Source organism: Brassica napus, chromosome C7, assembly GCF_020379485.1.
Source record: "Brassica napus cultivar Da-Ae chromosome C7, Da-Ae, whole genome shotgun sequence".
NCBI lineage: Eukaryota > Viridiplantae > Streptophyta > Magnoliopsida > Brassicales > Brassicaceae > Brassica > Brassica napus.
This window is the reverse complement of record NC_063450.1, coordinates 49,833,976-49,858,476: the sequence shown is the minus strand read 5'-3', so window position 1 is coordinate 49,858,476 and position 24,501 is coordinate 49,833,976. Positions and strand designations below refer to the sequence as shown.

The window sequence follows — 24,501 nt, the reverse complement described above, 5'->3', positions numbered from 1 at the left end:
ATACCAGTTTCCTCAAGGATTTTGCAGGCGTACCTATCTTGTTTGAGTGTGATGCCTCCACTGTGTTGTAGAACTTCTATTCCCAAGTAATATGTTAATTTGCCAAGATCACTCATCTCAAACTTCATCGCCATCTCTCGCTTGAATTCAAGTATAGCTCTAAGAGAAGATCCTGTAACAAGTAGATCATCTACGTAAACCACCACAATAAGAAGCTCTTACTGCGTTTCCTTTCGGTAAAGGGATGGTTCCTTGGAACATCTCTGGAAGCTTAGACCACGTAGTATCTGATTCAGTTTTATGTTCCATGCTCTAGGAGCTTGACGCAACCCATAAAGGGCCCTTTTAAGCTTATACACCTTATGTTCTTCACCAGGTACAACAAAGCCCTCAGGTTGGTTTACGAATACTTCTTCCTTGAGTTCCCCGTGAAGAAACGCCGTCTTGACGTCGAGATGGTGTACTTCCCAGCCTTGTGATCCTGCTAAGGCAATGATCAACCTAATAGTCTCAATACGTGCTACCGGGGCAAACACTTCATCATAGTCTACACCATGTCTTTGGACATATCCTTTAGCTACCAATCTAGCCTTATACCTGTTAATGGTTCCATCAGCATTGCGTTTTACTTTGAAAACCCATTTTAAACCAATAGGTTTAACTCCTGCGGGTAACTCGACGAGATCCCACGTCTTGTTCTTTTCTATAGAACAGATTTCATCCTTACAAGCTTCAATCCAAACCTTTAGCTCTTTGGCCTCATTAAAATCCCACGGTTCATCGTTGAGGATCATCAATAGCTGCTCGCTTTCAACTTCGGCTAATAGAACGTAATCATCGAGATAGGATGGCTTTGCAGAGATCCTCGTTGATCTCCTTGGTTGCGTTTGAACATCATCTTCTTCATTATCAAAGTCATTCTCGGCTTCGATATTCTCGTCATCATCACTCTCATTCTCGCTTACCTCAATTGTTGCCTCTCCTTCTATAGTCCTGTTGGTTAGACGTCGCAAGTTCATCTCGAATTCCTCACGTTCACTCACCTTTGCTTTCCCTTTATCATTCCATCTCCATTCCTTTTCTTCATCGAACACAACGTCGCGACTTACAATAATTCATTTGCTATCTGGGTCGATGAGACGATATGCCTTTGACCCTGGCTCGATCCAATTTCTTTCTACCGACCGTGTCCGTTTTAGCATAACACACACATCCGAACACTTTAAGTACGAGAGATTCGGTTTTCGCAGCTTCAACGCTCCATATGGAGTACTTCCCTCCAACGACCTTGTAGCTACCCTATTTATGAGATAGGTAGTGTGTCTTATTGTTTCTCTCCACAGGAAGTTTGGCATGTTCATATGTTTTAACATACTCCTTGTCATCTCTAACAAAGTTCGATTACGCCGTTCCACTACCCCATTCTGTTGTGGCGTGTATGGTGCCGTGAGTTGTCGCTTGATGCCGTCTTTATCACAGAAGCTCTGAAATTCGAGAGAGACAAGCTCACCTCCCCTATCTGTTCGAAGAGTTTTCAACTCTGTTTGAGTTTCTTGTTCGGCAAGTAATTTGAACCGCTTAAATTTTTCAAATGCTTCGCTTTTCTCCTTTAGTAGCACTGTCCACATGTACCGTGAGTGATCATCAATGAGCACGAAGATATACCTTTTGTGTGCCGGTGTTGGAGGTGTGATGGGTCCGCAAAGATCCGCATGTACCAGCTCAAGAGGTTTAGCGGCTCTATAAGGTGTTGCTTGAGGAAACGGTTTCCTAGTTTGTTTTCCCTTCAAGCACGAAACGCATGTTTCTGAGATGTGATTGTCATCAGATACACCGACGACAATGTCCTTCTTAACCATCATCTTTATTGTATCTCGACTGATATGACCCAGTCTTGCGTGCCACAAGGAAGAGTTTGACGTGCCTTTGATCTGAAGGCAACGTAAGGCGTCAACTTGTAGTGAGACCTTGTAAAGCCGGTTCTTTGCCGTCGTATGAATCATCAACGTACCACTCTTGTCAAATAGCATCAACGTATCACCTTTCATTCTTACTTCACAGCCTATCTTCGTTGCTTGCCCCAAACTGACTATATTACTCCGTAATGCCGGTATATAATACACATTGTTGAGGTTCCTTTTCTCTCCTCCTTTGATTATAAAACGAACTGATCCTTTTCCCAAGATATTAACCCTTGAATCATCTCCAAATCGTACTTGGCCGGTAATGGTATCATCAAGTTCGTAAAAAAATAAGCGATTGCCACTCATGTGATTGCTGGCGCCATTGTCAAGATACCATGTATCTTTAGAGTCTGATTCGGTCTCAAACTGGTTAGGATTCAAGTTCCTTTCATTCAAGAAAACAATTTCATTCATCATTAAGGCATCGGCTTCAATCGTATCTTCTTCCTTTTTGTCAATTGTTTCTTGAAATTTTAACTTCAGGTCCGGACAGTCCTGAACGTAGTGTCCAAGTTTATCACATCGAAAACATGTAATATGAGAAGCATCTCCTCCACGACTTTGTCTGTAAGCTTCTCGTTGTTGCTGAAACCCTCCATAGCGTCCACGGCCTCGACCTCTCCAGTTAGAGCGACCTCGACCACGACCGCAGTAGTTTGAATTGTTAGGACCTTCTTGACTCGATGAATCCGTATTAGCATACATCAACTTCCCGGAATCATCCTGCGAGTCTTCTTCTTCCTCCTCAGTAACTCTCTCTTCGTATGCCTTTAATCTACCAACAATATCCTCGAAGCTTGTAATATTGAGATCAAGAACTTGCTCAAGAGAAGCAACTATATGTATATATTTTTTCCTTGGCAAGCTTTTTAAGAATTTTTTCACAAGCTTTGGTTCTTCATTTATTTCTCCCAATGATGCTGATTTTGAGGTTATCTCTGATAGCTTTCCAACAAACGTATCGATTGTATCTCCATCTTTCATCTTGATTCTATCAAATTCGGCCATCAAGGTTTGCAACCTTGCTTCACGCACACGCTCAGCTCCAACATGGCGCGCTTTTATAGCGTCCCAAACAGATTTCGCAGTGTCAAGATCACCTACTTGTAAGGTTAACGCCTCTGGTATCGATTGAAACAGAAGCGCAGTCGCCATGTTATTTTTCTTCTCATCTTTTACTCTCGGCTCGATTGCTTCCCATACTTCACTTACCTTTAATGCTATCTTCATTCTCATAGCCCAGACGGTGTAGTTCGAGGATGTTAACATAGGAAACTTTATGGAGGCAGGCCCCTTGTCCTTGTGCAATACAACTTCATCTTTGACATCTCCCATGGTTGTAGTTATTTTGAGGTTTGCTTTGATACCAAATATAGAATCACAATTTCAAGAATCAAAAGACCAAACTTCAAATAAGAATACTCTCTTATTAATGCTCAAGAAACTTCACAAAACTTAAGCTCTCAAATCACCCACACCTAATGTCACACATTGACATCGATTTATATAGGAAATATAAAGTCCTAAACTCACATAACATTTGATAATTAGGAGTACTCCTAATTATCAAAGGAATTTCCTAGTTCCTAGTTAAATAGCTTTATCTTTAAGCTACTCCAAGCTTATCAACATTTATAAGTAGTTCGTCTAGATCCTCAGAACCCGAGCTGTCAGACAGAAGATCAACAGCTGCAGAAACGCAAAAAAAAAAAAAAAAGGAAAGAGTTTATGAGAAAAGAGCTGCTGAGAACTAGTAAGCAGTGCACTACCGAACAAGAAGTACCAGAGCAGAAGAACCCACGACCCTCTTCACACTGGCGATTAAGATCGACTCCATCAGGTATGGGCTCATCAAATCTAACGCCAACTTTAGATGAAGGATTGTCTCCACATCCTAAAACAACTGTCCCTTTAGAGCCATGAGAAGGTCCCCTGAATAAAAAGACAAGAGAAAAGTTCCACAAGTCGTTAAGCATAAGACTGATAACCGCATATCTCAATAAAAAGCAAACCTTGAGATAGATAGGGCCAGCGGACAGTGGAAGCGTACCCTGTCACCTGCAAATATTTCTTCATCAAGCAGAAATCCGAGAATACTTTAAAAAAATCTATTGTTGCAAACATTTTAGAGGACATGCCTGCCCTAAAACACTACAAGAAAACAGCGGCATACTGAGGGAAAAAATCGTCGGTATGTCGTCGGAATAACGCTATTCCGACGACATACCGACGAAAAAAGTCCTCGGAAATAACTCCTCGGAAATTCATCTTTCCTCGGAAATCCCTCGGAAATTTCCGACGGAATTCCGAGGAAACCCTATTTCCTCGGAATTTCCGAGGACCACAAGTTCGTCGGAAATTCCTCGGAATATTCCGAGGAATATATCGTCGGAATATTCCGAGGGATAAAATTCCTCGGAATATTTCCAAAATTAAAAAAAAAATTATAAATTTATTTTTTTAAATTGAAAAATGTTTTATAAATACAAAATTAGTTTTAATAAATATGAAATCATCTTTTTATAAATACAAAATAGTTTTTATAAATACAAAAAATAATAAAATAGTGTTTATAAATCAAAAAATATTTTATAAATACAAAATTAGTTTTATAAATATAAATATTTTTATAGATATGAAATCATCTTTTTATAAATACAAAATAATATTTATAAATACAAAAAATAATAAAATAGTGTTTATAAATCAAAAAAAATATTTTATAAATAAAAAATTAATTTTAAAATATGAAATCATCTTTTATAAATCCAAAAATCAAATTTATATACAAAGAACGGTTTGTATATTTAAAAATAGTTTTTATAAATACAAAAATAAAAAAATAGTGTTTATAAATCAAAAAATGTTTTATAAATACAAAATTAGTTTTAATAAATATAAATATTTTTATAAATATGAAATCATCTTTTATAAATCCAAAAATCGAATTTATATACAAAAAACGTTTTGTAAAATCGAATTTATATAGAAAAACCGTTTTGTAAATACAAAAATAATGAACAATTTATAAAAAAAGTTCCAAATCAATTCAACACAACCAAATCACAATTCTAAACCTATTACACAACAAATCACAATCCTACCCAATCACCCTAACAAAAATCTATCAAAAACCTTCTAAAATCATCAAATATACTTAAAAACCTAACAAATAGGATCTAAGAGAGTGGGATAGGGTCCTTACATGATTTGTAAGGGAATGGAAAGGATTCGCCGGAGAGATCGTCACGAGAGAAGGTAGAGAACGCCGGAAGGAGAGAGAGATCGCCGGAGAGGAAGAAGAGAGAAATGGGGAAGAAGATGCGTTTCGAGTTTATAAAACCTTGGGTCCGACGGATATTTTCCGTCGGAATTCCCTCAGTATTTTCAATTTCAATTTTCGCGAAATATTTGGCGGCTTGTTTGCCCGGTTAAATGAAAATATTTCGAGGAAATTCCGACGGCCACTTAAATATCCGTCGGAATTTCCTCGGAATATTTTCATTAATTCGAGGAAAAAGAATATCATGTGCATGTATTTCTATTAATTTATATTGTTCCTCGGAATTTCCTCGGAATATTCCGAGGAAATACCGAGGAACTAGTGTTTGGGGTTTCAAAACATCAATTTTTTTTGCCGTATTTCATTTCTTATACAATTGTAATGCATACCATTGAGGATTCTTTGTATAGATGAGCATAAACCATGAAATAACAAATTTCAAAACGAATTGTAAGTATTCCCTTTACCGTTCATTAAAGTGTATAAGTGTTTCTCTTATGTTGTGGGGATTTCGTTCATACAATCGGAAAAGTGTTTATAATAGGGTAAGAAACAAATTTTTGACTTCATAATGAACGTAAGACACTTAATAAGGGTTATATAGGTGTTATTCAAACCGCAAAACGTTGTTTTCGATTTAAAAATCCTATTTCCTCGGAATTTCCTCGGAATATTCCGAGGGAATTCCGAGGAAACCCTTTTCTTCCTCGGAATTCCGTCGAAATATTCCGAGGAAATTCCGAAGAACTAGTGTTTGGGGTTTCAAAACGTCAATTTTTTTTTAAACGGATCGATCGATGGATATATGTCCAAAAATGCATCGATCGATCACTAAGATGGACCAAAGCGTAACAATGTGATCGATCGATGAGATTATCCCATCGATCGATCGAGGATATCAAGTGTTCCTCGGAATTTCCTCGGAATATTCCGAGGAAATTCCGAGGAACTAGTGTTTGGGGTTTCAAAATCTCGAATGTTTTTTTTATAAACGGATCGTTCGATGGATTTATGTCCAAAAACTCATCGATCGATCACTAAGATGCACCAAAGCGTAACAATGTAATCGATCGATGGGTATATGTCCAAAAACGCATCGATCGATCACTAGTTCGTCGGAATTTCCTCGGAATTTTGTAAAATCCCTATAATATTTCCTCGGAATTCATCGGATTTTTCAGAGGAACACATTTTTCCTCGGAATTTCCTCGGAATATTCCGACGGATTGATGTTTCCTCGGAATTCTGTCGGTATATTCCGAGGAAATTCCGAGGAATCCCAAATTTTGGGTTTCCTCGGAATTTCCTGAATATTCCGACGGATTGATGTTTCCTCGGAATTCCGTCGGTATATTCCGAGGAAATTCCGAGGAATCCCAAATTTTGGGTTTCCTCGGAATTTCCTCGGAAATTCCTCGGGAAATTCCGAGGATTTCATTTTCCGTCGGAATGTCCGTCAGAATACCGCTGTTTTCTTGTAGTGAAAGTAGGAGTCAATGGAGCCTTCATCAAGGTAAGCTGTGAGCCTGAAGCATTAGAAGGGCTAGATGCGTCTCCTTCACCAGCTGGCTTATCCGAGCTTTTCTGGCTATCAATGAGCTCAAGAGTCTGCAACTTCCGTGACTGGATTTCTGCAGCAGACAGAGCCTGCAGAAAGGATGAACCCAGGATTTACTTCTCATATTGATAATGATAAATGAAGTGTAGATGGACATATTTCCCAGAAACAGCTCATATTTAAGAAAACGCATTATATCTTCTTACCCCCAAAACTTCACGGCTATCGAATGTAAGCAAATTCGCCACAGAGTGATTGGCAAGTGCTTTGGCCAACTCCTCTTGGTATACTTGAGACCCTGAAACAATTTCCAGCCAAAAAGGAAAAAAAAAAGGTGATGTTGCCGACTAGACAGGAACCACACCAATATAACACAAACCTTCAGGACCAGAAAGCAGTAATTTTGGATTCAAGCAGGTATAGCCTGGGGTATAGCTGTCAAATGGGCGGACTGACCATTGGTTGCCCATGTCCAAATATAAATGGGTCTAATTTGGTGACACCTATTTGTCCATGCGGATTATAAATGGACAAGAATCACATGATCAATAGGTAACGAGCGTTAATGGATTTGGACTATATGGACACGAACGGTCCAATGGTCACAAAAAGTTAAGGTTTCTAAAATTTGAGTTTTCCCGCCAAAATCGTAAAATCGATTTTTTCCGCAAAAATCTTAATATTAAGTTTTTTTTGTCAAAACCATAAAATCAAGTATTCCAACTAAAACCGCAAAATCAAATTTTCGCCAAAATCACAAAATCGAGTTTTTTTTGCCAAAATCGTAAAATCGAGTTTTCCCGCCAAAACCAAAAATTGTTTTTCCGCCAAAACCAAAAATTGATTTTTTCCGCCAAAACCGGAAATCGAGTTTTTCCGCCAAAATTATAATATCGAGTTTTTCCGCCAAAACCGCAAAATCGAGTTTTTCCGCCAAAACCGCAAAATCGACGCAAAATCGAATTTTTCCGCCAAAACCGCAAAATCGAGTTTTCCCGCCAAAACCAAAAATCGAGTTTTCCCGCCAAAACCGCAAAATCGAGTTTCCCGCTAAAACCGCAAAAATCGAGTTTTCCCGTTAAAACCTCAAAATCGGGGTTTCTCGCCAAAATCGGAAAATCTGTTTTTTTTTTTTGCTAAAACCGAAAAATCGATTTTCCCCGCCACAACCGCAAAATTGACCTTTTCCGCCAAAACCGCAAAATTTAAACTTTTCTTATATATTATGGACTCCATGGCAGTCCATGTAAACACGAGTGTTAGTGCCTTAGTGGGTCTGGTCCTTAATAGACATGGTCACTTTCTGACCGCAAACAATAAATGGACAAATGGATATGGGCTAATGGACGTGGGCTAACCCAGTTTACGGCTCTAGTCTGGGGTAAGCTGCTTAGCAAACTCTTTGCACTTCAGATGTACACTAGCCGATACTAAAGCAGTCTTTGTAGTGTCGCTGCATAAAGGAAACACACAAAGAAACATTAATAATTAGCATACAGAAAATACATATGAGTTAGTTAGGTCTCTAATACCTCAGGTAATATGGAAATTCCTCAAACGAAACTCCCAAGTCCTTGCATTCAACCAAACCATCGAGAACCTCTTGTTTGAATATAACAAGACCAGCGAGAGGCTCTTGTTCGAAACCATTACCAGCCACCACAATGTCCCCGCCATCAGACACCTTAACTCGCTTAGGCCTTGGGGATCGATCTTCGCTAGACCTTGGGGATTGATCTTCTGTCCCGGAACTATCGGAGCTGCTGGAGTAGCCGGAATTATCGAAGGTCTCTGACGTTCACATGGCTTGATTGTGAACTTCCGATTTGCGATTTGCCGGGTAAATGTGTTGGTGTGACAGATATATATATAATACACGGTTTTCTTTGGTGGGAATAATATAAAATTAAAAAATTAGAGAAACTATGCTGAATTTGCTGACCTGTACATTTTATTCCGAGCCGGAATTTTGAACTGAAACCAAACCAACACATTTACAAGTATCTGCAAAATTGTTCTACCCTAAAAGATCCGAACCAAAAAAAAAAAAAACAATTTAGATAGACCCCGAATCTCTAAATAGGCCCGTAACTGATCCGATAAAAACGGCTCACACCCATTTTAAAAACCTAAATATTCAAACTATGCTTCCATATGTTCGATATGTTAATTTATGATTAAATTGTAATGTCTTTTTGTTACCAACTTTCATTATTATTTTTTAATATTTTCAATTAATATATAGCTTTAAATGTCAAACTCATAGTTTAAAAATGTTTAATTTCATTTTTAAAATAGGTTTTTTATTGTTTTGAAATTTTTTTTAGATTAGTTTGACAAATTTTGGACTAAATGTTGATGTGCTTCAGATATTTTGACCTTTTAAGGGTACTAAAATTTTTTAGATTAGTATGACAAATTTTGGACTAAATGTTGATGTGATTCAGATATTTTCGACTCGATTCATATGGCATTTGTTCACGCAGCTTACATCTCTCTGGGTCAGTTGGGTGAGGCATTATCTCCTAAAGCACAATTTTTTTGGGGACGTTAGGAATGATTCTAAATGGTCTTGGATATGGAGGAAACTTTTAAAAGTGAGGGATGTAGCATATAACTATCTTAAGGTGGACATCAGGGATGGCACAAACTGTCACTTCTGGTTCGATAATTGGTTGGGTAAACGGCGTTTGATTAACTTCACCGAAGCTGAAGGTACTATCTATCTTGGTGTTTGAAGGCACACCACAGCTAGTGAAACGGTAACAACGAACGGATGAAACATTCGGGGGCAGAGAAGTAGGCGATATCAAGAGTTGAGTAATAGCATTTTGGCTATCGATGCTCCTCAGCCTGAGAGCGGAAGAGATGTAATGCTTTGGGGACATGGGGTAGATGATTACAGAGACACTTTTTCCTCATCAAAAATTTGGGATCGACTGAGATTGAAGCGCAACAAGGTGGGATGGTATAGAGTGGTTTGGTTCCTGCAAGGAGTTCCCCGCTACTCTTTTATCACTTGGCTGGCCATTAAGAATAGGCTTTCTACGGGTGATCGTATGAGACAATGGGGAATGATTCAAGGATGTGAGCTATGTGGAAAAAGAGATGAGACAAGAGACCATCTGTACTTTGCATGTCTCTATTCCTACACGATATGGAAAGCTCCTGCTCGTATACTTGTGGGCTCTGGTGTTAACCCAGACTGGCAGTGGACACTGCAGCGTCTACAGGCAATGGGCACTAAAGGAGTAGACTCTTGCATAGTTTGACTCTTCTTTCTGACCCTAATCTATCACATTTGGCAAGAGAGAAACGCTAGGCGACACCAGCAACCTAGACACTCATTGATAAGACTATGAGGAACAAGATTTATTCACTCAAATACAAGTCGGAGCACAATTTAGGAGGGATGCTTAGGAAATGATATTAAATCACACTTTGACGTCGATTTATATAACACAACATAGAGATATAGCAAATAGATTGTTCCTCTCATGTAAATTACAAGTAATTCTATACTATTAGGATTCTGCTATTGGTTACAATGATATGCTATTGCTATATTTATGCTTAGTAATATTAATTATTTTAACCCAAAACTATATATATTCGTATCTCTTAAAATCATTAGCATTTATTTTTTCTGTTTCATTTGAGCATTTAACGCTTTCCTTTATTTCTTTTACCTTAAGTTCTTTTTAACCTCTAGACGTTTTTTTGCCATCTAAAATTTCAATTTTCACACTTTATGTTTGAGAGCAATACAGTGAATCACCGTTTTACATAGAGACAGATATAGGTTTAGAGAAATGGTTATGGTTCGCGTGAATACGGCGCATGCCACTCCAACTTCCATGATATATCTCTCAAGGTACAAATCTACACACTCTATGTAATTGATGCAAGTTTTTGTGAAGACCAGAGTTTGACTATAAAATGAACAAATAAACATGAATTTTTTTATGTGTTATTTGAATTAGTTTAATTGTATTTGGATTAGTTTTAGACAATTTTTTTTTTAAAAAAATATTAAAATCACCATTCAAAGATCATACACAAGATCATAGAGTTTTCAAAAGAGTTTTAGACTAGTTAAATGTGTTATAGACTTATAGTCAATTTTGTAATTGGATCGAGTCAATTTGTTAATATTGGGTTATCAGATTCCAGTGTTCAATCTAAGAACACAAAATAAAGTTATGATATTAAATGCATAACACATGTTAATTAATAAATTTTACTCATATTAATCATATACTGTATAGTTTTTTTATGTAAGTGATGGTTATTTTTCTCATTATTTTAAAACTATATATTTTTCAAGTACAATAAGATAGAAACTGTTATAAAAAGAACTGAAATTTTATTATATCGCAGGAATTTAAATAAGGGAAAATTTTATACCCGTAGATAGGAGATAACACTGATAACAATAGATAATTTGTTATTAAGAAGGAGAAGAGATGGTGTCTTTCGTCGAACACAGACGTTCGTTTATATAGACATGAAAAAGTAGGATTCACTGTGCAAATAGTGCAGCGGGCCCCACATCTTTATATATATTCAACGAAAACGGCTCATCTTATCTTTTGTCTTTCGTAACACTCCCCCTTGGGGGCCGGTGTCACTATCCGCTCTCGCTTAACGTCTTTGTTGCCTCGTTAAAAACCTTTCCAGGAAAACCCAATGGGAAAAACCATAGTAAGGTAAAAAGAGTACAACTACGTAAGCTCCCCCTCGAATGAACAGTCATAGATCCTTCTGATGGCGCATCCCAATGTTATGGATGTGTTTTCTGAATACCGAGGTAGGGAGTGATTTTGTGAAGAGGTCAGCTTCATTGTCGCATGATTGGACATATCTTACTTCAATCTCTTTCCTTTTCACGAGCTCTTGAGTGTATGAGAAGAACTTCGGATGAATATGCTTCGTTCTATCGCTTTTGATATATCCTTCCTTCGTTTGAGCAACACATGCCGCGTTATCTTCATATAGAATAGTTGGCTCCGTATTTTCGCCAATCCCGCTGCTTGAACAGATGTGTCGGCTCATTGATCTCAGCCATACACATTCTCTACTTGCTTCATGGAGTGCAATTATCTCAGCATGATTTGAAGAAGTAGCCACGAGCGTTTGTTTCTGGGAACGCCAAGATATAGCAGTGCCTCCGATCGTAAAAACGTATCCTGTTTGCGATCGGGCTTTGTGTGGATCTGAAAGATATCCTGCATCTGCAAAACCAACCATTTGACCTTTTGAACTTTTAGGATAAAATAAGCCCAAATCAATGGTCCCTTGGAGGTAACGAAAAACATGTTTAATCCCATTCCAATGTCTTCGAGTTGGAGATGAGCTGAATCTTGCCAAAAGATTCACAGCAAATGATATATCAGGCCGTGTACAATTTGCAAGGTACATCAGCGCTCCAATTGCACTTAGATATGGTACTTCTGGACCAAGTATCTCTTCTTTCTCCTCAGGTGGTCTAAATGGATCACTTTCAATATTAAGTGACCTAACGACCATCGGGGTGCTAAGAGGAGTTGATTTATCCATGTTAAATCGTTTCAACACTCTTTTAGTGTATGTGGATTGATGCACAAATATACCATTTTGTGAATGTTCTATTTGTAGGCCAAGACAATACTGTGTCTGTCCAAGATCTTTCATCTCAAATTCTCCTTTGAGATAGTCTGATGCCTTTTGTATTTCCTTTTGAGTTCCGATGATGTTAAGATCATCAACATATACCGCGATTATTACAAATCCGGATATTGTTTTCTTGATGAAAACACATGGGCATATAGGATCATTCACATATCCTTCTTTTGTTAAATGATCACTGAGACGATTATACCACATACGTCCAGATTGCTTTAACCCATATAATGATCTTTGCAATTTTATTGCACATACATCTTTAGGTTTGGAACTTAATGCTTCTGGCATTTTAAATCCATCAGGAACTTTCATGTAGATATCAGTATCTAATGATCCATATAGATAAGCTGTAACAACATCCATAAGACGCATCTCTAGATTTTTATCAGCTGCTAGACTCATCAAGAATCTAAATGTAATGGCATCCATAACTGGAGAATACGTTTCTTCATAATCGATTCCAGGTCTTTGAGAAAACCTTGAGCCACTAGACGAGCTTTGTATCTCGTAATCTCATTTTTCTCATTTCGCTTTCGAACGAAAACCCATTTGTACCCAACTGGTCTCACATCTGCAGGTGTGAGCATAATAGATCCAAATACTTTTCGTTTATTAAGCGAATCAAGTTCAGCTTGTATTGCATTTTTCCATTGTTCCCAATCATGTCTTTTTGACATTCATAGACAGATTTTGGTTCTGGATCATCAATTTCTTCATTTATTTCACTTGACACAATATATGAGAAAGCATCGTCAAGGTTATTTTGTTTATTTCTATTCCATATCCTTTTATTATGGATGTAATTAATAGAAATCTCATGATTATCTTTCGATTCATGATGCTCTGATTCATGATGCTCTGATTCATCAGAATCCTTATCATTTATTTCTTCCAAAATATTTTCTGCTATTTTGGGTGCATCATATATTTCAGCTTTCTTCTGTTTCCTAGGATTCTTATCCTTAGAACCAACAGGTCTACCACGCTTCAGGCGTGTTTTTGGCTCTCGTGTGTCATCCTCCTTTTCTTGTTCATTTGGCATTTTGATACGAGCAGGAGCATTTGCAGCTGGTATATGAGATTTAGTTACCGTCTTGGTATCTACAAATGCATCAGGTAGCTGGTTAGCTATACTCTGTAAATGCATAATTCGTCGAACTTCTAGTTCTGACTCTTTAGTATGAGGATCAAGATATAACAATGATGGTACACTCCATTTTATATCACTTCCAACATTTTTGTTTTCTCCCCTTAGAACTGGGAATACATTTTCGTCAAAATGACAATCAGCAAAACGTGCTGTAAAGACGTCACCAGTCTGTGGTTCTAGGTATCTTATAATTGATGGGGAATCAAAACCAACATATATTCCCAATCTTCTTTGTGGTCCCATCTTTGTACGTTGTGGTGGTGCTACAGGCACATATACCGCACAACCAAAGATTCTAAAGTGGGAAATGTTTGGTTCTCGACCAAACGCTAACTGTAGTGGGGAATACTTATGGTATGCACTCGGTCTGATCCGAATGAGTGCTTCTGCATGCAAAATGGCATGTCCCCATACAGAGGTTGGAAGTTTTGATCTCATGATCAATGGTCTTGCAATCAATTGCAGACGCTTAATTAAAGATTCAGCCAAACCATTTTGCGTATGAACATGAGCAACCGAATGTTCAACTTCAATTCCCATTACCATACAATAGTCATTGAATGCTTGGGATGTGAATTCACCAGCGTTGTCTAGTCTAACTCTTTTAATAGTATAATCAGGAAACTGTGCTCGCAGTTTGATTATCTGAGTTAGAAATCTCGCAAATGCCACATTTCGAGATGATAATAGACAAACGTGTGACCATCTACTGGATGCGTCAATTAATACCATAAAATAGTGGAATGGTCCACAAGGTGGGTGTATAGGTCCACATATATCGCCTTGAATTCTTTCAAGGAACTTTGGTGATTCTTTATCGATTTTGGTTGGCGATGGCCTTACGATCAATTTTCCTAGAGAACATGCAACACATGTCATTTTATTCCCTTGAGAAATCTCCTGGATTTTCAGTGGATGACCATGTGAACTTTCTATGATTTTACGCATCATTGTAGTTCCTGGGTGGCCAAGGCGATCATGCCATAACGTGAACTCTTCTGGGTTCCGTTCTACTACAAGATTTGATTCGATCTCATCGATATAAGTATGATGTAACCCCGAAGGAAGCTCTGGAAACTTTTCCAATATGTGTTTTCTGCCACATTTCTCAGAAGTTACATACATGTATTTCTTTCCATCCTCAGTTGCAGACTGAGTATCATATCCGTGAAGATATATGTCTTTAAAACTCAACAAATTCCTTTTAGAACTTGGAGAATATAGAGCATTATTTATGGAAAATTTTGTTCCATTCGGTAAAGTAAAGTTTGCTTTACCAGTTCCTTCAATCACGTCTGCAGGACCTGATATTGTATTGACGACAATTCTTGTTGGTTTTATATCAGAGAAATATCTCTTTTGTCTCAGAATAGTGTGCGTTGTTCCACTATCTGGTATGCATATTTCACGAATCCGTTTCTTGGATTTTGCTTCATTACCATTCTGATCCATTTCTGAAATTGTCATAAATATAAAAGGAAACATAAAATTCATTCATATAAGGAAAAACACAATAATTATACATTAAGGTGATGTTAAAACATCATTATTTGTTTAAAACAAGAAATGTAATAATTATACATGGTAATACTGAAAACTATTCAATACTCTTATCATAGGCATTTCGATTCTCTTCAGGAGTAATCTAGTCCAGCTCATTAGCGAAGTCGGAGGATTCAAGGTATGAAGTCCCTTCAACATTTTCTGTGAGGTTCACCTCTTTAGCCTTTCCTTTTATGGACTCTTGATATAACTTGCACAAATGTGGGGGAGTACGACAGGTACGGGACCAATGTCCCTTACATCCACATCTGTAACATACAGTCTCACTTTTCTTTGTGGTATCCTCTTCGGTTTCTTTGCCTTTAGGAGGTTGTTCAGATCTAACCCATTTGTTAGATCTAATACTTTTAGGATAGTAAGGCTTTCCACGTTTGTTGTTGAAACGCCGACCACGACCTCGGTTGGTCTGGTTTCTCCTTCCCGAATATTCTACCGCCGTAGCATTCACTTCGGGAAATGCCTTGGCTCCCGTAGGTCGGGAATTATGGTTTTTGATTAGTAACTCATCGTTCTTTTCAGCCAACATGAGTGTTACCATCAATTCAGAAAATTTGGTGTACCCACATTTTCTGTAAATTCGGGATAAGACGTTGTGTTCTTTGTGGAAAGTATTATATGTCTTGTCAAGCATTTCTGCTTCGGTGACAGGGTTACCACAATATTTTAATTGTGCAACTATCCTCAAGATAGTGGAATTGTAATCTCTAACCCTTTGGAAATCCTGAAACCTCAGGGTTTTCCACTCTTCAAGAGCGTGAGGGAGATTGATTTCCTTTTGATTATCGAACCTATCTTTCAAGGCTTGCCATAGTACGGCTGGGTCCTCAACGTCTCCATAGTCGTGAGTTAGATTCTCATCTAAATGCTTCTTCAGGAAGATAATCGCTTCGGCTATATGCTCGGGTGGCGATTTGTTACCGACTTCTATCGCTTCGGTTATCTTTTTTATTACAAGATAAGGTTTCACATTTGTGACCCATCTGACATAATTTTCGCCGGTTACTTTCAGAGCCGGGAACTGGAGTTTCTCGATGTTTGCCATTTGTATTTCTAAAACACAAAATAATAATTTTATTAGAACTTCATAATTTAAAAACCGTTTACATTAATCATACAAGCAATTACAAGGAGAAGCGATGTAAAGAAAATTAAACCGATATTCATCTTAAATTCACTCGGAGTAAATTCTCCAACGAATAAACCATAAATAGAAACACAAATAAAAATGGCACATAAAAACAAAAGTGCGCGAATCATCTTTCTTGAAATGGAAAATCGGAGGAGAGCGATTTGAAATTTTTGAGAGAAGATGAAATGTTTTGGATGATGAAATGGAGTGAAAATGAGTTGTATTTATAGGTGAAAAACACTGTTCATAACCGTTGGAGAAAGGGAAAATTTTTGAAAAAACTTCTTTGTGACCGTTGGGGTTAAATCGAGTGCACCAAAAATTAGTCTGAAAATATCGTATTAAACGGTCAATCAAATCTATAAAATTTCATAAAAGTAAAAAAATATGACAATAAAATATTTATGTTATGACAACAAATCATGCGACGGCTCAGCCGATCAATGCAGAGTAATAAATAAATTATACGGCGGCTCGGCCGACCAATTAATAATAAACAGAATATAAGGCGGCTCAGCCGACCAATAAATAATAAACAGAATATGAGGCGGCTCTGCCGACCAATAAATAAATTAAATTACTAGTAAATAATATAGGCGGTATTCCGGCCATTATAACATGATATAAAAAAATAGTAGAGGCGGTATACCGACCATTATAACAGGGTATAAATGATACAAATAAATTTTACCGAATCGCAGAGTGATCGTGCTGATAACGTGTTATAAAAAGAACTGAAATTTTATTATATCGCAGAAATTTAAATAAGGGAAAATTTTATACCCGTAGATAGGAGATAACACTGATAACAATAGATAATTTGTTATTAAGAAGGAGAAGAGACGGTGTCTTTCGGCGAACTGTGCAAATAGTGCAGCGGGCCCCACATCTTTATATATATTCAACGAAAACGGCTCATCTTATCTTTTGTCTTTAGTAACAGAAACCTACTTTTGATATATAAACTCATCGGCTTTTATTAATATCCGGTTAGCTCTTCCTCCTTACTCAAGCAAACAAATATTCATTCGTCTTTCATTCTCAGATCCGTCTCAAGGTCTTTTCCTGAATTGAGTGTGTAGCAGCAGCTATGGACGGTGGAGCAGAAGGAACTCAGCAGCCTCACCTCATTCTAGCTCACAAGCTCTTCCTCCTCACACATCCCGATGTTCAAGACATCGAGAAAGTCCAGCTCAAGACTGAGGTTTTGGATTCCATCAAATCCGATGGTAAAGTATCTTCCTTTCTCTAATCAATCTCCATGGGTAGCTTCGGTTTTCTGTTCCTGATGTTGGGTTTGTGTCTTTTTTTTTTTGTAGGGATGGCTCCATTGTACGAAACCCTAGCGGCCTCCTCGGTTCTGGAGTTGGATCAGAGCTTGTTGGATTCTATGCGGGCTAACAACGAGGAAGAGCTTAAGAAGCTCGACGACAAGTAAGTTTCCTTCTTCCTTCTATATCTAGTTTCTGCGTGTTTCCCTTTAGACCATTGTGGAGAATGTTAGTTATCTTAGAGGCTGATGCAAATGTTACAACTTTGCGTATGGACGTCATCGGTAGTGCCTTATAGTTGATTCCTTGTATTTGTGTCTGTTGGTTTAGATTGATGTAGCTTTATGAACAACTAGGTCTTGAATTGGATATTACAGAGTTTGTGTACTGTTTTAGAGAACAAGGCAGATTGGGTGGCGCTATGTCTTGAATTTGGATGTTACTTGTGTTGTCTATATAGCTCATATAATGATTTTGAGGGACTGAGTTAATTATTGAATCTCGCTTTTGCATCATAGCATTATGTCTTACTTTTCCTTATTCGAGATAACCATTATCTAATGTTGTATACTTTTTATAAGGGTTATAATTATACATATTAATTTTTGTGTAATAATACCCTTTTTCTCTGCATTTTTTTTGGTGTAAAGAATCTGTATAAGGGTATAATACAAATTAATTAGTAATGATGTTAGTTACTCCTTTCGTTCTCTTTTGTTTAGGATTGCAGATGCAGAAGAAAATTTGGGAGAAAGTGAAGTCCGTGAAGCTCACCTTGCTAAGGCTCTGTATTTCATCAGGATTAGTGATAAGGTAAATGATTCATGTCAATGTTAGTCATTATGCACTTCAGAGAACTTCCTTTCGCAATTCAATTTTTTGCTTTGTGAATTTTAGGAGAAAGCTTTAGAGCAGCTGAAACTCACTGAAGGAAAAACCGTTGCTGTTGGGCAAAAAATGGACTTGGTGTTCTATACGCTGCAGCTTGCCTTCTTCTACATGGACTTCGATCTCGTATCCAAGAGCATTGACAAAGCTAAAAAGTCAGTGCCGTTCTGGCTTTCTTTGGCTGCAGTTTTTTCTCTTAACCACCCTTCATGGGTCTAAAACTTTGTGTTCTCCCATGCCAGGTTGTTTGAAGAGGGTGGTGACTGGGAGAGGAAGAACAGGCTAAAGGTCTATGAAGGCTTGTATTGCATGTCCACCAGAAACTTTAAGAAGGCTGCCAGCTTATTTCTTGATTCTATTTCAACCTTTACCACTTATGAGATCTTTCCCTATGAGACCTTCATTTTCTACACCGTCCTGACCAGCATCATAACTCTCGACAGAGTTTCACTTAAGCAGAAGGTATTTCTCGATGGCTGACTCCTATACCTTATTGAAATGATGTGAATCTTGTTTTCTGTTGAAGTTACTCTGTGAAAGATGTGAATCGTTTTGAGAAAATGATAAATTGCTACTAATGTGACAGGTTGTTGATGCACCTGAAATCTTGACCGTGCTTGGGAAGATTCCGTTCCTTTCTGAGTTCCTGAACTCCCTGTACGAGTGCCAGTACAAGGCGTTTTTCTCAGCATTTGGTGAGTACAATACAATGAACAGAGTCGCGTACTGAGCTGTTTTATCTGTGCACTCATTTTGGCTGGGTGTATTTTCACAGCTGGAATGGCAGAGCAGATAAAGTTTGACCGTTACTTGAACCCACATTTCCGATTCTACATGAGGGAAGTGAGAACGGTGGTGTACTCTCAGTTTTTGGAATCTTACAAGAGCGTTACTGTCGATGCCATGGCAAATGCGTTTGGTGTTTCGGTTGATTTCATTGATCAGTAAGCACACCTGCTCTTTCTTTAGAATCGATCAAGTAACGTAATCATACAAAGTTCGATTCTAACTATCTAATGTTTATTGTTATCCAGGGAGCTGTCACGCTTCATAGCAGCTGGGAAGCTCCACTGCAAGATAGACAAGGTGGCGGGTGTACTGGAGACAAACCGTCCAGATGCAAAGAATGCGCTTTACCAGGCAACGATCAAGCAAGGGGATTTCTTGCTTAACAGGATCCAGAAGCTCTCTCGAGTCATCGATCTGTGAGCATGCCACATGTTTCCGTTTTCCTTTTTTTCTTCGGAATTGCAACTTTGAAATTCAGACAGTAGAATCCTAAGTTCTGAGAAACAATGTTCGACTTCAATAGTAGTCGGTTCTTTTGACTAGTTGTCTCGTCTCTTCCGATTCTAGTTATTTTGTTTATCACTTATCAGCAATGTGCAAGTCTTGAGCTTCGCAGGAAAAGCATACTATTATTAGTGATAAGGAATTACGAAAATGGTATGTCAACAAAAAAAAACGAGGACGAGACCCAACCGTTTCCGTTGTGTTAACAAAAAAAACCCGTAACGTTACTTGATGGTCAAGAAAATAAATGTTTACAGAGAAGGAAACTTGTACATTCTATGAGGTCATCACATTGTTACAAACGAGGACGAGACCCAACCATTATTCTTTGCATGCTCCACATAGTCTTTAAACTTCTCCTTTGCGTTTGGTATGTCCAAAGCATGTGTCGCCTTGCCAAAGGCAGTGGACTAGGATTAAATGTGTTGTTTTTTTTTTTCCTAGAAATATAGTGAAAATTAAAATGACTAATAATGTGAACATTGTAGCCACTTATGATTTTACTAATTATATCAGCATTTGAGCTCAGGGAATAAAGTGTTTAGATTAGACTGTAAAAATGAATCATGTCCTTAAATGATTGATTAGTATATGCTAATCTAATATATGGTCTTGAAATACATTATAGATGTCTCCATGGATTTGCTAGAACTAATGGTTCCACTCCACAGAATGGGAATGTCATCAAGCTCATTCAACCAGTTGCAGTGCAGGGAAGAACTCGGTCAATAAGCCTTGAGCTCTTGTTGTTCTGTGTCTCTCCCTGACCCTACAAAACATCGTTGAACCATTAAGCTTTCCGGTTCTAGTTCAGACCAACTCTTCAGAAAACAGGAGAAAAAACAACCAGACCAAACCGGATTCATAGGACTAGTATACCTTGCCTAGAGGAGTCCTCCTCCAGCACAACACATCTGCGTCATCTGCTGGCCTGCACAAAGCCAGAGGCAGTTCAGTAGCCTATCCAAGTCACAAAACAACTCAACAATGAAATAATCTATATATCATCATTTACCTTTTGTCATCTTGAGGCATATGTGGAGTACACATAACAGAATATGCATCGCCCTGATCACTTGCACTGCTCATCCGCGACGATGCATTGGCTGAAGAACGTACACTTCGAGCCCTCAAGACATTTCCCTGGCAACTTCTCAGAGAATTTGTAACTTCAGGTGAATGATCAGAGTCGTTTATACTAGTCAGATAAGTAGACTTGTGTAGCATTCTACGAGAGCAGCTGAAAAGTCCAGAGAAAAGCCTTCCTGCTGCTCTAGCACTCTTTGGTGGAGAACAAGCAGAGATAACAAGATTCATGCGAATCTCAACATTGCATCCTAACACGGATTGGAATGAGTCTGCAATCATTTTCCATGATTTCTCGGCTCTTGTTACATGTTGAGGTGTGTAGAATTCTAGTTCTGCTATTGCCACACTTGAACCTGAAGAAAACATATGGATTTACTTATCAAACAGCTGTTTTCAAGATACATACCAAATTTGAACTTGAGAGTCTCTCTGAAAAAAAAAGCAAGTTACCTTTGTCAATAGTAAGTGAAGTTAACCTCCCTCGTTTCCACAAGAATCTCTTTAGTGAATCCGAACAGCACAACTCTGTGACCGTTTTCCACACAGTTTCAGCTGTTTCGTTACAGTTTATGTCTTGACACTCCTCGGTTTGTTTAACGGCATCACCAGGACACTCTGATGATGTTGTGCTGGAGCGGTCACCATCTAGACACAACCAAGGCCAATTATATATTTAGCAACCAAGAAAACATGAAAAGACATTATATAAGTTAAAGACCTTTGCTTCCTTGGCTTCTTAGACACACTCCATTTTCATTTGCTGCGTAAGAAGATGAGTCGGTGTTGCTAAGTTGCAGCAGTGCAACAGTGAGCCAGGTTGTCTGGTTTTTCGATGCTCTCAAGTGTTTCTCAGTGTCAGATAGTATCTTCAATGCATTACTCAGTTTCTGCATTTCTTCCTCAGCTATATAATACAATATACGAGTCTTAGGCCATGTTTAATTGAAGAAATTATTTGAAGTTAATCATATGAGTGCTTACAGGTATGCCTTGTAAGAAACCGAAGTCTGGTTGCTGAACTATTCTCTTGAGATTTTCCAGCAATAATATCCATAATGACATTAGCCAGCTGTGAAATAAGCTGCATAGGATCTATTTTGGATCTCATAAGCTCCCTCGCTCTTATAACCGTGTTTGAAGTATCAGAAGACAATGCAAGATCAAGAAGATCAAGCAACTCATCATCAGAAACAACTCCAATCTGCATAATAAAAGAAAGTTTTTGATCTTTATTCACAAGACAATGGTGATTAACAATCTAAACAAAGATGTGTAAAACTTACAAGCTTGTAGGCCAAAGATGTGGTTATTCTTTTGCCAAGCAAACTCAACTGATCAAGCATTATCTCAGCATCCCTAAGCGAACCATCAGACTTAGAAGCTATGAAATCAACCGCACCCTGATCAAACTCAATCCCTTCCTCCACACAAATCTTCCCCAGCTTACTAGCTACATCCGCGTCACACACTTTAGAGAAATGATACTTCTGAGACCTTGAGAGGACGTTGCGCGGCAGCTTCTCTAGCTCTGACGTAACCAGAATAAAAACCGAATGCTGAGAGAAGTTATCCAAACAGTTCAAGAGCGTACCCCAAGTGTCTTGACTTAGTAACTGACACTCATCGATGATGAACACCTTGAATCTAGACGAAACAGGAGGAAGGGCAGCGCTTTTGATGAGAGACCTGAGGTAGCTAGGCCGGTTTAGTTTAGCTGAGTCTATCTCCTTCACGACCATGCTTTTTTTCGATGAAGTGCATTCGCTGCACGAGCCGCACGGTCTGCTACGAGCTGCCTGCGAAAGGCAGTTTAAAGCAGCAGCGAATATCTTAGAGGTTGAAGTTTTACCGGTCCCGCGAGGACCGTGGAAGAGGTAAACAGAAGTGATCCTTCCTCTTAAAATAGTGCTCAACAGACACTTGACAACAACTTCTTGTCCGACTAACTCATCGAAAGACTTTGGTCTAAACTTCTGACTTAGACTTCTTGATACAGTCTCGTGATTACTCCTCGGTGTCACAGCGTTACTCTCGGGATTACTAGATAGTAGTAAAGGATACTCTTCTACATCAGAGGACTGGTTTGATGATCCTCTGTACCTCGGAGTTCTTGACCAACAAGAGGCTATTCCACAGCCACGGTTACATTCATTGGCGAAATCAACATCTTCATCTAGACCATAGCTATGGTTTGTTGACGTCATTGGACTACCTACATGGCTACCGTATTCACCAACCGAGCTAGCTAGCTTTGTGGAGTAATGGGTTGGCATATTACATGCCAAGTCCCTACCTTTACCCGATAGAATACCACTTGAAGGCGAGCAAGCGTCTCCTTCTCCATTAAGCAGCCTATTGCTCAACTTGTGAAGATCACAACCATTCTCTAGCTCCTCCATGATCGAGTATGATTCGTAAGGAACCAAACCCACATGAGCATCATCGTTCACGAACTGAAGTGAGATCCCGCTGTTGGAAGCGGTTTCCCATTTGACGTTTTCGAGCAAAGAAGCAAACTTGCTCATTGAGTTGGTACATGGATCTCTCAGCGACCGAACCCTACGAAGAGCCACAAGCGTTCTTGTGATGGGTACATCTAACGAATGCCTCCTTACTTCCCCCATTCTTCAAAAAGCAATCGCCAAACTCAGACACAAGCTCTCTCTCTCTCTATATCTCCTGTAAAACTTCAAGATTAGAAACTCATCAGCTCTTGCCTGATAAAGACTGTAAAGTTAGTGACTTTCTGCAGCATTGAAGCCGAGAAAGAGCAAAAACCATAGGGTCAAACCCAAACAAACAAGTAGAAGCTAGCTAAACGATGAAAATGTAGCAATACAAAAACAGATGGGGAAAAATATTAAATATTAACAGTCACAGAGCTCAAAAAACAGAGACCCAGATAAGCTAATGTAAAAACAAAACTTTGAATGATTTAATAAGGTTATCAACTAAAGAAACGACAAACCGAAAACTACAAACGTCAAGATTTGTGATTACCAATGTGTATTGAACGGAGTTGAATACAATGTGGAGAATCCAAAACCCTGAAACCACTTGGAAGACGGTGAAGAAGAAGTTGGTGGCAGAATGGTAAATAAGAGTTATGGTGAGAGAGAGGTGATAATAAATAGTAGTAGTAATAATAAAAAAGAGGTGTGTGGATAGACATGGAGAAGAAGGGAGACATATGTTAGGGGTAGGAAGCAGTGATTTTTTTGCAGAGAAAGGTGGCGCCTTGGGGCAGAGAGCCAGCCAGTGAGAAGAAGAGAGAGAGAAAACAAAAAAAAGAAAGAGTTTTTTTTTGCTTCATTTAAGATTCGTTCGGCGATTTTCAGTTTGATAAGTGTTCTTTGGCTTTCGTGACGAAAACCAACAGAACACACTCCTACTTACTTCGTGTGGTCCGCTGCTCTGCCATGTTTTTTATTTATTTGACTCTACGCACCCTCTACTCACGTGTTCCCCCAATAGATTCAGAATCCAATAATTTTTACTATTATTGAATTCATCATTTTTGACAAAACAATGTGTATTTTATCTATCATCTTTTTGACCAGACGCTATAGTGTTTTGTGATAATAGTAAAATAACCTATTTTAAATGTTTTCTATGATGTCTCCTTCTTCATTTTTAACTGCTCTTAGTT

The 24,501-nt window shown here is 38.4% G+C and overlaps 4 protein-coding genes across 5 annotated transcripts; 2 read left to right on the top strand and 2 right to left on the bottom strand.

The window, feature by feature from the left end:
• The first annotated feature begins 9,445 nt into the window (after window positions 1–9,445).
• Window positions 9,446–10,077, top strand: LOC106436937. The gene is made up of 2 exons (XM_048764341.1): window positions 9,446–9,484; window positions 9,601–10,077. Exons 1-2 carry the CDS (start codon window positions 9,446–9,448, stop codon window positions 10,075–10,077), a joined length of 516 nt encoding a protein of 171 aa, XP_048620298.1.
• A 5,187-nt stretch (window positions 10,078–15,264) lies between these two features.
• On the bottom strand, window positions 15,265–16,224 carry LOC125590101. Its single transcript, XM_048763115.1, has one exon. It carries the CDS (start codon window positions 16,222–16,224, stop codon window positions 15,265–15,267), a length of 960 nt encoding a protein of 319 aa, XP_048619072.1.
• A 1,052-nt stretch (window positions 16,225–17,276) lies between these two features.
• Window positions 17,277–19,801, top strand: LOC106436940 (26S proteasome non-ATPase regulatory subunit 6 homolog). The gene is made up of 8 exons (XM_048763114.1): window positions 17,277–17,540; window positions 17,631–17,745; window positions 18,305–18,395; window positions 18,480–18,625; window positions 18,713–18,932; window positions 19,057–19,165; window positions 19,246–19,414; window positions 19,505–19,801. Exons 1-8 carry the CDS (start codon window positions 17,402–17,404, stop codon window positions 19,677–19,679), a joined length of 1,164 nt encoding a protein of 387 aa, XP_048619071.1. The 5' UTR covers window positions 17,277–17,401; the 3' UTR covers window positions 19,680–19,801.
• A 487-nt stretch (window positions 19,802–20,288) lies between these two features.
• LOC111213027 (protein STICHEL-like 2) lies at window positions 20,289–24,325 on the bottom strand. Of its 2 annotated transcripts, none has more exons than XM_022714687.2 (8): window positions 23,853–24,325; window positions 22,136–23,539; window positions 21,834–22,053; window positions 21,571–21,756; window positions 21,303–21,497; window positions 20,779–21,205; window positions 20,643–20,694; window positions 20,289–20,532 (listed from the first exon to the last, which is right to left on the bottom strand). In XM_022714687.2, exons 2-8 carry the CDS (start codon window positions 23,474–23,476, stop codon window positions 20,458–20,460), a joined length of 2,496 nt encoding a protein of 831 aa, XP_022570408.2. In that variant the 5' UTR covers window positions 23,477–23,539; window positions 23,853–24,325; the 3' UTR covers window positions 20,289–20,457. The 2 variants fall into 2 exon arrangements, with proteins under 2 accessions (XP_022570408.2, XP_022570407.2); XM_022714686.2 differs by having other exon boundaries at window positions 22,136–23,531; window positions 23,853–24,324.
• Between the last annotated feature and the right edge of the window lie 176 nt (window positions 24,326–24,501).